General features: G+C 41.6%; 1 protein-coding gene and 1 long non-coding RNA gene across 2 annotated transcripts; one reads left to right on the top strand and one right to left on the bottom strand.

Annotated features, from left to right (window-relative positions):
- Positions 1-3042: 3042 nt before the first annotated feature.
- On the top strand, positions 3043-5616 carry LOC131245521 (uncharacterized). Its single transcript, XR_009170898.1, has 3 exons — positions 3043-3199; positions 3659-3712; positions 5353-5616. It is a non-coding gene; the product is annotated as an uncharacterized LOC131245521 (long non-coding RNA).
- Positions 5617-8563: 2947 nt separating this feature from the next.
- LOC131245520 (mannan endo-1,4-beta-mannosidase 2-like) lies at positions 8564-13434 on the bottom strand. The gene is made up of 5 exons (XM_058245046.1): positions 12674-13434; positions 11320-11517; positions 10533-10655; positions 10037-10248; positions 8564-9166 (listed from the first exon to the last, which is right to left on the bottom strand). Exons 1-5 carry the CDS (start codon positions 13025-13027, stop codon positions 8770-8772), a joined length of 1284 nt encoding a protein of 427 aa, XP_058101029.1. The 5' UTR covers positions 13028-13434; the 3' UTR covers positions 8564-8769.
- Between the last annotated feature and the right edge of the window lie 317 nt (positions 13435-13751).

Below are 13751 nucleotides of genomic sequence, written 5' to 3'. Positions count from 1 at the left end.
GTTGTGGTTTACTTCGATGATATTTTGATATACAGTCAAGACGAAACCACCCATATGGAACACCTCAAGAAGGTCCTTCAAGTGCTCATTAAAAATAAACTGTACCTCAATTTAAAAAAGTGCAGCTTCATGACTGATAGCCTATTGTTTTTGGGTTTTGTCGTCACATCGACGGGCATTCGGGTGGATGAGGAAAAGGTGAAGGCAATCAGAGAATGGCCGGTTCCTACAAATATTCACGAAGTGCGAAGTTTTCATGGACTGGCGACATTCTATCGTCGGTTCGTAAAAAATTTCAGTACCATTGTGTCACCAATCACGGATTGCATGAAGAAAGGGCAGTTACGGTGGACTGACGAAGCCGACAGGAGCTTTGCCGAAATCAAGTGCAGACTATCCACGACCCCGGTTCTTGTACTTCCCAACTTCGACAAACTGTTTGAAGTCGAATGTGATGCCTCATATGTCGGAATTGGGGGAGTTTTGTCTCAAGAAGGTAGGCCGGTAGCCTTCTACAGCGAGAAACTTAGCGATGCACGTAAGAAGTGGTCTACATATGAGATCGAGTTATACGCGATGGTCCAGGCACTGCGGCACTGGTGACATTATTTGATTCAAAGGGAATTCATACTTTACACGGACCATCAAGCTCTCAAATTCATTAATAGTCAAACTAACATTAACCGTGTGCATGCTAGATGGATCTCATTTTTGCAGGAATTCACGTTCGTACTAAAACATAAGTCAGGGCAACAGAACAAGGTAGCTGATGCATTGAGTCGCCGTGCAACTTTGTTAGTCACTATGAGCAATGAGGTTGTTGGGTTCGAGCGCCTCAAAGACATATATGCCGATGACGACGACTTCAAGGACGCATGGGTTAGATGCCAAGAAGGTCACCTCGGCGACTTACATATGCAAGATGGGTTCCTTTTCAAGGGAAATCGACTGTGCATCCCAAACAGTTCGCTAAGGGAACAGATAATCCAAGAGCTACATGGAGGTGGCCTCAGTGGACACATTGGGCGAGACAAGACGCGAGCTCTTGTGGAAGAACGGTATTACTGGCCGCAATTGGTACGTGATGTGGGAAAGGCAGTCCAACGTTGTTATATTTGTCAGACCTCTAAGGGGCAATCTCATAATACGGGCCTTTACACTCCGTTACCCGTGCCTGACGGCCCTTGGGAGGATTTATCTATGGACTTCGTGCTTGGTCTCCCACAAACACAACGCGGCATGGATTCGGTATTCGTGGTAGTAGATCGTTTCTCCAAGATGGCGCACTTTATTCCATGCAAGAAGACTCTCGATGCAACACACGTGGCGAATCTATTCTTTAGAGAAATTGTGCGACTACATGGGGTTCCTAAGACTATTACTTCTGACCGTGACACGAAGTTCATAAGCCACTTTTGGCGGACTTTGTGGACTCGATTCGATACACGACTTCAGTTCAGCAGCGCCTACCACCCACAGACTGACGGTCAAACTGAGGTTGTGAATCGCACGTTGGGAAACCTCCTTCGATGTATTTCAGGAGAAAAACTGAAGCAGTGGGATTTGGCCTGTCTCAAGTGGAGTTTGCATTCAACAACATGGTGAACTGCTCGACAGGAAATCCCCGTTCCAAGTTATTTATGGACGAGTACCTCGCCACACACTAGACTTGGTCCCTTTGCCCAAGCTCCCGGGCATGAGCATTGCAGCGGAACATATGACTGACAAGATCATGGGCATTCATGCGGAGGTACAAACCAAGCTACATGCCTGGAACAAAAAGTACAAGAAGTAAGCGGACAAGCATCGGCAACAAAAAGTGTTCGAGGTGGGTGACCAAGTAATGGTCCATCTCGAAAGAACGATTTCCGACCGGAGCGTACAACAAGTTGAAGAATAAAAAGATTGGACGGTACCAATCATCCGAAAGATCAATGACAACGCTTATGTTGTTGATCTTCCGGATGACATGGCAATCTCACGGACTTTCAACGTCGCGGACTGGTTCGAATCGAAGCGAGATGAGAACTCGAGGACGAGTTCTTTTGAAGTGGAGGGGACTGATGTAGAGAGGGTCGCGACGGTTTCATGGCCAAGATGGATCAAAGGCCCGGTCGACGACAGAAGTAATCCGGACCATCGGACCTTAGATCGGGCGTATCTCACAATCCGGAATGAGTTATCTGACGTAATATATATGATTTTGGGGTACAACGAGCTACTTTAGCCAACCAACCTAGCTACGCTAGGTTGCACAGCCCGGAATTACAAAAAACCCCTGACTCGACGGTCGTTTCCCTATTTTAATTTCATTTTTACTATAAATAGTAAGTTTTAGTTTGATTATAACTCTTCATCCGTTGGGCTTTAGGAGTTGCGCCCAACGTGAAAAGAGCTTAGAATAATTAGGGGAACGGTTTGGTGAAGCCAAATAGGACACTTACTATTTTTGGCCGAAAACCTTGCGCACTAGCAGACATCACGACCGTCTATAAATAGTAAGTTTACTATCTATAGTAAGTCGCGGATTCTAGGAGTTTGAGTTGTAGTTTGATTATGATTTCTTTCCCATTGCTTGATATCCTTATTTAAAGGGTTGTGAACTCGTTTTTAATCAATCATCAATCAATTTCGAATTTATTAGAATTTATTTCTATTTTCTTCTTTCTTTCCTCGTGGATTCGAGAAGTCTCTGTGAGGAGTCCAGAGAAGTTCCGTGGATTCGGAATAGTTATCCTCTTGAGGAAGACGGTGCTCGACCTCACGTCCTCCCCTGCGTCAAAAAACCTACTCAACCACTAGCACGAGATTTTTACAATGATATCAGGTGGCTGTCAAAGGTCCCACGGAGTTTACTGTGTACGCGATTGCGTATGAGCTACTCAGCACGCCATTCGCTTCCGTATATTTTCAGCCATCCAGGAAAAAGGAAAATGATATGACAGGAGAGGCTGATATCCAGCCACAGTCTCCACTATGGAGATTCCTTTTGGATGGCTACCATAGAAGTGGTGGGCCCATGTAAGAGCCGCGAGGTATCTATAAATAAGAGAAGCCCTTGAATACTCTCCCACCACAGCGAGTTGTATCGAACTTTCTTCCCAGTCTCCCTCCATCTATCAGTAGTTACTCTTTCCTTCCATAACTCTACAATGTCGACCTGCGGCAACTGCGACTGTGCCGACAAGAGCCAGTGCGTGTAAGTACTCTCTCTCTCTCATCTACAGCCACCTGCATGCAGGGCCATCCATTGATGCTGACGATGCGTCCCACCTGATGAGTGGTCAGGATTCATTTGTGGGAGCCATCGTTTGCAGGGCTTGGATATCGCACATGAGTGATACGTTGGCGGGAAGTCTTTTAATTGGACCCTGCAAACCGGAACTGTGGTAGAGGCTTCTCTGGACCGTACATGTGGCAGTATGATTCTTTAGGACCATCTATCTACTCGACCTACCATGGTGGAAATGAAACAAAATTACACATGGGATCATCTCATCCATCTAATCAGTGGCCTTCAAAGAAACTTAACGGTCTCTATTCAGTATGGGCAAATATAGACCGCCCCACGTGGCCTACTCTTTCATCAGAACCGTACATCTTGTATTTATGCTCTTTATTTTATTTAATTTTTTTATAATGATTGGTAATATTACAGGAAGAAGGGAAACTCCTACGGCGTCGAAGTCGTGACGGTTGAGACCAGGACCAGGTACATCGCTCGTTCAAAGTTCCACATGAAATTCCAGGTTTTTACGTAAACGCGTGTTGTAAAGACCAAAGTGCCCCTGGTCGACGAAACCGACATACCTGGATGTCTTGGTCTTATAAGGGTATTTCGGTCTTTAAATCCAAGGTTAACCACACCATGGATGGATCATATAAGAGATTTTTAATTCGTGGTCCGTCCATGATGCAGCCTAAAAGATAAATGGTCTGGATCATTGAACCTAAAGGGACCCATATGCTGGGTCCAAAAATCAGGCTGATACAAGACCCAAGTGGGCCACACCACAGGGAACGGAGGGATGGGAAAGCTCACCATAGAAATCTTCATGGGATCACTGTTCATATGATATCCAATCCGTATTCATTGCTGAGCGGAGTAAGATGAAGAGATATCCCACAAATAAGACTGATCTAAATATTAAGTGGGCCACACGCATGAATTTAGAGTTTTGGGGCTTATTTTATTTTGTTCTCGTGGTGTGGTACACCTGAGTTTCGATCTTGTGTTTTTTTTTTCTACGGTGAACATGAGGTGATATAACTGATGGACGGAGTGGATAACATACACATCTCACAGTGGAACCCACAGAGCTCGGGTGTTGTACTTGCTGCCTACAACAGGTGTTGTAGAGGATCACAGTACTAGATGATAGTTGGAGATACACTGCCCGGTCCAGATGTGGTAACGAACCGTGTCTGTGTCGGGTCAAGGTCATCCGTTGTCCAACCCGATTATTAACGGGCCAAAATTCAGACCCGGGAATCGCCCATTAAACACAGGACACGGATTAGCTACTGACAGGTTGAGTAGCGAGACTCGCTACTGAAATGACGTCACCAAGTGCTGTGGGCCCCACCATGACGTATATTTTGTATCCACACCGTTCATCCATTTGGAGAGACCATATTAGGACATGATCCAAAGAATGATTCAGATCCAAAGCTCGAGTGGACCAGAGTGACGCCCACCATTAAAAAGTTCTAAGGACCACAAAAGTTTTCGATCAACCTGATATTTGTGTTTTTCCTTCTTTCACGTCTGAGTTAACATATGAACAGTTTGGATCTCAAATAAACATCATGGTGGACCTTAGGAAGGTTTCAACGGTGGGTGTCACTCTCCCCTCTGTTTTTTGTGGTGGGCTCAACTCCAGCCTCGGATCTGCCTCATTCTTTGGATCATGCTCTAAAATGATCTCTCCAAATGTATGGACGGTGTGGATACAACACATACATCATGGTGGGCCACACGGAACTTGGTGACGTCACTTCAGTAGCGAGTCTCGCTACTCAACCTGTCAGTAGCTAATCCGCGTCCACATAAATGCGCGTAGGCCCGATCCTCCAATTAACGGGGGTTCAAAATCAAGCCCATACAAAAGCATGGGCCTCCATCAACAGTCCTGAGCCCGAATCTGGCCCGTCTGGTTGCCACCACTCCAACTACAGACCCGATTGGTGGGATCCGTACCTCCTTAGTAGGTGCTGGGGCCCACTCATCACCATAGTACAAAAATGGCAAGTGGCCGTTCGTATCACAAATTGCAGCCCAAGTAGCAAACCTACGTTTGAGATCAGCCCAGAAAATTCAATACATGATTCTGAGTAATGGTGTGTCTGCAGGTACACCGAGGAGGTGGTTGAGGTCGCTCCGGCAGCTGAGAACGATGGGAAATGCAAGTGCGGGGCGAGCTGCAGTTGTGTGGATTGCAAATGTGGCCACTGATCACCGCCATTCAACATAAAAACACAGGCTCAAACATGTAATAATGGTGTGGTGAATAAACTGGTTGTGTTAGTTTCTATGTATCTACTAATGTTGGGATAAGCAATGTGTGGCTTTCCCACATAGTATTTGTGTTGCTTAATGAACTTCTATTAGCATAATGGTGCAGTTTTTTTATTACAATACATTTTCAGATCATGAAAATTTTGAAAATCAGGCTGACCCACTTGTTGGGTGGGCCACACCATTGCTGACACACGGAAGGAAGGAGGTCGAGCACCATCTTCCTCAGGGGATAACTGCTCCGAATCCACGGAACTTCTTGAAATAATTTTATTGATAATGAAAAATAAGATTACAACTCTTTTAATAAGGCTAAAAACCCTAAGGAGAAGTTTCAGAATTAAACTACAACTAAAACTCCTAGTTACTGTAAATAGTAGACTTACTATTTATAGACAGTCATGATTCCTACTACTGCACATGGTTTTCAGCCAAAAATAGTTATGGTCCTATTTGGCCGAATCATGAGGTTCTCCTAACTATTCGGCCGTCGATCTAATGGTATTTCGCAAATTCTGTGTGCGCAACCCAACGTAACACAGTGAGGTGGCTAAAGTAGCTCGTCCTACCCAAAATCATATATGGTAGGCCATGAAATTATCAGTGAGTCCTACCCAAAATCATATATGGTAGGCCATGAAATTATCAGTGACCCGCTCAAGATCAATTGCACTGAGTCATATCCACTGATATCTGCCTGATTTTTAGAGGCAGCAGGAAAATTAGGCTGATATATTTTCTATTCTTGGGATTTGAAGACTGGACATTTCTCTCTGATATCATGTCAAACAACCACTTTCTATAAAATTGGTGCCGTTATAGGATAACATATTAATATATATGAAGGTATTTTAACATTAGTTAAAAGACATTTCCCAACTCTAATTGTGAGTAGATTGGTATCATTAGGTTGAAGCTGCTAATTGATGATTTAAGCCAATGTTTCTTCGATTCTAGATCTATTTCACATCATACTATTCTGATTATGGGTTATTTGCAATCTAGATTGTTAATTTTAGGGAACCGAGACAATGCTTATCTACTCTTAATGTTCATTTAGGGCTTAAACTTGGGTTTGGGTCAACCTAAACCGGATTGGCCCAACCCGAGTTTGAGTCAGGTTGTCAAGGTCCACGGCTTGGTAAATGCCAACCTAATTTGAATTCAGGTTGAGCAACTACGGGTTGGGAAAATCCCATGTATTTAGTCGGGTTGGATGAAGTATAGAGAATTTCAGGCAGGTTTGGGTCCGGCACCTCAAGTTGGAATTCGGGTTGGGTACCCTGGATGTTGGTTGGGCTTGGGTTGAACCTCAACCCAGCCCAACCCGCACAAGTTACATGGCTGGATAAAAAAGGTAATAAAAGTTTTATATTGAGAATGTATAGATGTCTACTCTAACCAAGTCCTGATCATGCTGGTCGATATCACGAGTCTTAAAACTCTTGAGTTCACTGGGACTGACTCGAGCTAATATGGGCGAGTCTTTATTGCCTCGGGTGATTTGGCTTAAATGAGGCCGAGTGGACCAGAGCGAGACTTCAGGCCAGAATTGTGCAATGTGCTCAGGTTTTTAATTCTGGAAAGTGGGGCCGTTGTGTGTCATTGTTGTACTCTATTTTTGTCTATTTCTTTGGAAATTAATTAAAGAGAGACCTTTAATGCCGCTCAAGACGTGTAGTGTATCTAAAATTTGTGTAGTGTATCTAAAATTTATTTTGATGCCTGAGGATTTTACTTGTATACAGTTGGTGTCTATCGAGTGATACCACGTTATCCATAAAGAGTAGTGGCTGAGCAAAACATGGTCAAGTCAGCAATCAGGCTTGGAGTGGTTAATGGTACAAGTAGCAAGCTAAAAAAGGAAGAGGTTCTAGGGATTCAATAGTACTAAAATGATTAAAGTAATAGCCAAAACGTGAGAAGCATCTAGAGGATTAGTTCAAGGCTATAAATAGCAATAGAAATCAGGAGAAGAATGGGGTCTCACACTAGTCAAATCAAATCAAATCTATCTTTTAAATTATCAGTTATTTATACTCTTTAGTGTAATCATTTATGTTCATTTATGTTCCTTAGTGTAATCCATAGCAGTACTCAAATACCTGTTAACCTTAATTGTAATTCGAGTCTATACTCATACGATGGATTCATTTTAAGTATCGAGTAAAGTTCTCCATCCAAAGATGTGTTTTGCAATTGTTTTTAATGGCTGATTGTAAAAATTTCATTTTTATTTTATCTGTACTGAAGAGAAAAAGTCACTTCGTATAGAATGTAGAAGTGTGATCCATTTTCAGGGATGAATCCCACACTTTAACTATTGCATGATCATCTCAAGTAACACCATGCATGAATAGACAACCGATCTCAATCATACCATTGATTTTCAACTTATTTGCCGAGATTGGTGCTTCGGGTCATAAGTTGTTCAATTTAAATTGAGCAGCACATTCAATTCTATCATGCCCACACTAATCACATGATCGAGATTGAAATAGCAGTGACAATTATATCCACAACTTCAGTCCAAACAATTTCGAGGTTGGAATATCCCAACTGCAAGTATTGGGAAATTTTCCTAATTGAGTGTAGAATGTTTCCATATTTCAGTATTTCAATATGTGAATCAGCAAATTAATGGTTTGGATATTGAACCATGGTCCCCATCCTCCAGACTTAGAAACAAAGCTCAACTCGGCCCTCCCTACCTTGTCCGAGTTGCCCCGACCCATGCAGTATGACTTGGCTCAAACAGGTGGCAGTTGATCCGGTGCATCCCGACTGTCCATCTAGTCGGTTCTATCAGTGGATGGCCCACTGTTGAAAACCATACCAAACGTATAGAGAGCCATACAAACAAATGGCCTTCAAATGGATGGCGAAAATCAAACATGGTTAAAGATCAACATTCAACAGGAAAGTCTGATGGCTGTGATCATCCGCTTGGTTTATTATTTTCAATCATGGGCCATTTTCAGATGGACCAATCAGGAGGACAGTAGCATCTGCTCCCCACATCAGAGAAACAAAAGGTACCATTCCTGAGGCCTGCATAAGCAATATGCATGAATTGAATACTTTCATTTTACATCATTCATTTCTCTCTGAGTATATAAATTCATATGACAAAAGAGAATTAAACACTCCAAGCCATCAAAGAAGGCTCGAATGAGAAATTGAATTTAAACAAAAAAAATAAAGAAGAAGAAAAGAAAAAAAGAAGAAAAAAAGAGGAGACATAAATCCCATTAACATACTTCTTCTGAGCTCCCCTTTGACCGATCTTGCCCATGTTGGAGCGCTGCCAACCGACATGACTGTTCTGTTATGAGTGTATACATGGATGGCCTCTCCCATGGGATGATACCGTTATCGTCATTGTACTCTTCCATACCTCCAACCATGAATTGCCAAGGAAAGGCCCCAGCCCCAGATCTGTGTTTCCTCGCTGACTTGTAGATTATGTCGTAAACAGATCTGTAAAATGTATCACGATGAGATGGTTTGAAGTTCTTGTTTTTGTTTGACAGCCCGAATTCTGCAAACAAGACAGGCTTTCCAAGTTCTCTGTCTCCATCGTCGATGTGAGAATTCACCCATTTGTAGACGAATCTAAGTTGGTCTTCGAGTTCTTGATCCATAATCCTGCAAAAAGAAGAATGAAGTTGATTCTGCTGTGGAATTTGATCTTAGATTAGCAGCACTAATCCGAAAGAGTGCATGATGCCATGCAAGAAAGTGGAAGTGTTGCAGACTTCAAAATGCCAAAAGAAGTTGATGTAGAGCGGGTCGCGGACAGTTTCATGGCCAAGATGGATCAGAAAAGGCCCGGTCGACAACAGAAGTGATCCGGACCATCGGACCTTAGATCGGGCGTATCTCGCAATCCGGAATGAGTTATCTGATGTAAAATATATGATTTTGGGGTAGAACGAGCTACTTTAGCCAACCAACCCCGCTACGCCGGGTTGCGCAGCCCGGAATTGCGAAAAACCCCTTGATCGATGGTCGTTTCCCTGTTTTAATTCTGTTTTTACTATAAATAGTAAGTTTTAGTTTGATTATAACTCTTCATCCGTCAGGCTTTACGAGTTGCGCCCAACGTGAAAAGAGCTTAGAATAATTAGGAGAACGGTTTGGTGAAGCCAAATAGGACACTTACTATTTTTGGCCAAAAACCTTGCGCACTAGTAGACAACACGACCGTCTATAAATAGTAAGTTTACTATTTATATTAAGTCGCGGATTCTAGGAGTTTGAGTTGTAGTTTGATTCTGATTTCTTTCCCATTGCTTGGTACCCTTATTTAAAGGGTTGTGAACTCGTTTTTAATTATTCATCAATTAATTTCGAATTTATTTCTATTTTCTGCTTTCTTTCCTTGTGGATTCGAGAAGTCTCTGTGAGGAGTCCAGAGAAGTTCCGTGGATTTGGAATAGTTATCCTCTTGAGGAAGACGGTGCTCGACCTCATGTCCTCCCCTGCGTCAGAAGTTGGGTGCAATTCAGTGTTTACCAGTGATCAGGATAGACATGAACAGAGGCGAAATCAATGCTTGAGATTTTGTTGTTGCGAATGAAATCAGTTCCGACTGCACTTGCCCATTCTCCAGGGTTCGCACTCAACTTCCCCGGGCTAGTTGGGCCATAAAACCCTTCAAGTCCAACTGTCAATAGATGGTTTTTGTCGATTGATTTTACAAATCCCGCCATTTCTTCAATCCAATCCTGCAATTCTTCAAATATACTGACAGATTAGAAAAACGCATATTTCCATCAACAACATTTACTGGAATAGCTGATTTTATTTTATTTTTTGCCCACATCAATGTAATAATAATTATCTGCTAAAATTGCATAAGGGACCCACATCTGACCAAAGAGAATTGCATATAAATTCACATCATTTCATTTTCAGTCCGCACTTTCAATTAATCAGATAATGTGAGAGTCTACCATTAAGTTTGAAGCATTTATATGGGCTGCATTAGATGTATGGTAAGAAGACTTACTTGAAGAGTATCGCCTGAAGCATCAGATGTACAGCGGGGTTCATTAATTAACTCCCATGCAAAGATGGTAGGGTCATTTCGGTACTCAATGCCGGTGATACTGTTTTTCCTCGTCAATACTTTCTGTAAGACATTGCAAATTCAAGTAGATAAAAGGTCAGATGGTAGAACTGCTAATTCATATTTCAAGAGGCTGTGTTTGGATGTAGAAGTGATCAAATTGTGAATACTTGGTTTAATGAAGAGTAAACGACAAAAGATAAATGGATGTTTCCAGTATTGAGAGTGAAATTACCTGTCAATTAGATTATGATTTATGCAATTAAAGTTCTAAATTCTAATGAGTCTGTAAAAGAAACAGAATTCACAAGAACCAACTACACTAACTTGGACGTAGCAAATTCTCCATTCCTTTTTTTACCATGCTTTTGATCGATCTATTTCTACAGACAACAGAGCACAGTCCTCTGTTTGGATGCACTATTGAATTGAATTGCAATAATCGGTTCAATAAGGTAAAAATGATTACCCTCGTTGGTATTCATTTCAGATTAGAGTAACTAAGCTCCAAATTGGCAAACTGAGGCTAGTCTCATCATGAATGCTAAGGTAGTTAACACTTTAGTCTCTTCTTCTCTATCAAATTAATTATTGCAATCTGATCAAATAGTGCATCCAAACCTAGCCTAAGAATACAATAAAGGTCCTATATTTTCGTAATGAAACTAATCCCAATACGAGAATATGATTATTAAGAAACATTCTATTTAGAACAAATTGAACCCACCTTCAGGTAAGTCTTGAAATGCTGGCGAATGGATGGATCGAAGAAGAACGAGTCGTTAGAAGAACTCAAACCAATGCCCTCATCCAATGCCCACTTGACATACTGAGTCTTCCCACCAAATTGTTGCAAGTTATTGACTAAGCTAAAAATCAACCTGATGCCATGTTGCCGTGCTTCCGCAATAACCCAATCCAACGCCTGCCATTTTTATTTTTATTTTCAGTTATCAAAATGCAAACCAGAGGGGCAAAAAAGAATAATAAAAATCAAGTGGTACAAATGTAAAAGGATCTTGATCACCGAAATTTGAAGTTGGCTTAGTAATCTTAGGCAATTGTATGGAAATAACCTTCAACATACCCCTCTAAAACATATTAAAGATGATGATACTTTAGAAATAATCTGCAACCTACCCCTCTAAAACATATTAAAGACGATGATACTTTATACATGTATTACCCATAAATATTTACAAACACACAACTACACAAACATAGAAATATGGCATCCATATGTTAACACAGAAACATTGCGAAGTAAAAAGATATGAAAATCAAAGTGAACTGCAGGTCTTCACGAGGCAAGTCTTTTATTTGCAAGATTCAGATCAATGAGAATTCCTGTGAGGATTGATGGATGACTTATATAATGATGAATCTGATACGAACAATGAAAACCCGAACATAAAAAATAAAATAAATGCCCGATATTGCGAAAAATGAAAAATAAAAAAATACGGGAATTCCAGGCATAGAGATTTACTTATGAACAAGATGTAAATAAGGCAAAACAAATCCACAGGAAAACACTCATTGAGCTTACTCATGCCTTAGTGGTTGACTCACGAGAGTTTCAACACGAGGTTATGGGTTCGAGTACCCATTGTGGTGAAAATCCACTGTGGTGTGAGTGCGTGTATTAAAACAAAAAAAAAAAATTTTAAAATTAAAAAATTAAAATAATAATATGTCTGTCTAAAAACATATACAGATTCACGCTATACCAATCAGCATTTTAGTATTTCTCTTTCCTTTTAAATAATTTCATTAAATAATCCCCGTCCATCGTCTTATTCTCGCACAATGAATTTTCCTTTCCCATTTGTATGGTCCGAGAAACAGCACAAAACTAAAATTAGATAAATCACATTCCATACCATTCATGTACAATTTCCACTCAAAAGCATCAAACAATTCAAAAAACAACCTCCATATAGACAGTAAAAGAATCTGCAACAACCATTTCGAGTTCTAATTTCCCAATACACTTTGAAACCCTAAAAGCCCAAATCGCATTCAAATTCAAACTACAAGCAATCACAGAAAGGGGGAAAAACTGAATTCAAATTCCATACCTTGAAGACACGCTCATCGAATCGACCGGGTGAGATCTGAAGAGCATTGTACGCCCCATCATTGAAACCCCAAGTCCTACAAACAGAGAGACCCATCTTTTCACCAGCTTGAAGCATGGCCCTGACCCTGGGCCTGCTGAAATCCTCCACAGCTTGGTCCATCAGCCAGTAGGAATTCCAACCGTTCACATAGAAAGCCTTCCCATCTAAAAAGAACTGGGTCCCATTCCTCTCCACAAACCCATACTTAGGTTGCTGGAAATGAAACCTCAAATCCCCCACAGACATGTAAATGAATGCAATACAGGATGCAAAGCCAAGAACAGGGAAAAGCAGCCCATTGCCTGCAACCATGTTTTCTAGAATGACCAAAATGCCGCTAGCAGCAGATATGTAACCTTACAGAAAGGAAGTATAAATGGCGTCTACCAACCAGATGAGGCCTTTGTACCACTTCGGCTCAAAATCATGGAAAGATTTCTTCATCAGTGACCAAAATGAAGAAGACCCAGATCAGTTCTTGGGGCCAAAAACATGTTTGCACTTGTAAATCAAGGAACCCAAATCAAATCATGTGTCATCAGACACTGAAATCTAAAGTACCCAAATGAGATAATGGACTTAGCTACTTGGACACTCAATCTAAGTACTTACTCCGAATGAGGTACCCAAAAGACACAAGTAAGGCACCCAAACAATCCCTTTAAATGTTAAAGAGATCTAAAGGCAGTGTACTTAAGAGAGAGAGAGAGAGAGAGAGAGAGAGAGAGAGAGAGAGAGAGTTGGGTTTTGATGCTGGGAAAGAAAAGCGGTGAAAGAGATTCAAAACAAACAAGGTTGCGGGGGAAGGAAAATCTACCTACCCCATCATCAGCATCGCCATCGGCTTGTTGGGAAAGATGGGGACGCGGTTGGCCTAGAGACCTGGTCACCAGGGGTCGCTGTGGGGTCCTACGTGATGTATTTGTTTTATCCCCGCCGTCCATCCGTTTTTCCATATCATTTTAGAGTATGTGGGCCAAAATGAGGCAGATCCAAAGTTCAATTGGACCACAGCAAACGAAACAATGAGGATTTA

Source organism: Magnolia sinica, chromosome 5 (genome assembly GCF_029962835.1).
Source record: "Magnolia sinica isolate HGM2019 chromosome 5, MsV1, whole genome shotgun sequence".
Lineage (NCBI taxonomy): Eukaryota > Viridiplantae > Streptophyta > Magnoliopsida > Magnoliales > Magnoliaceae > Magnolia > Magnolia sinica.
The sequence above is the reverse complement of the archived record's forward strand: the minus strand, read 5'-3'. Positions and strand labels throughout refer to the sequence as shown.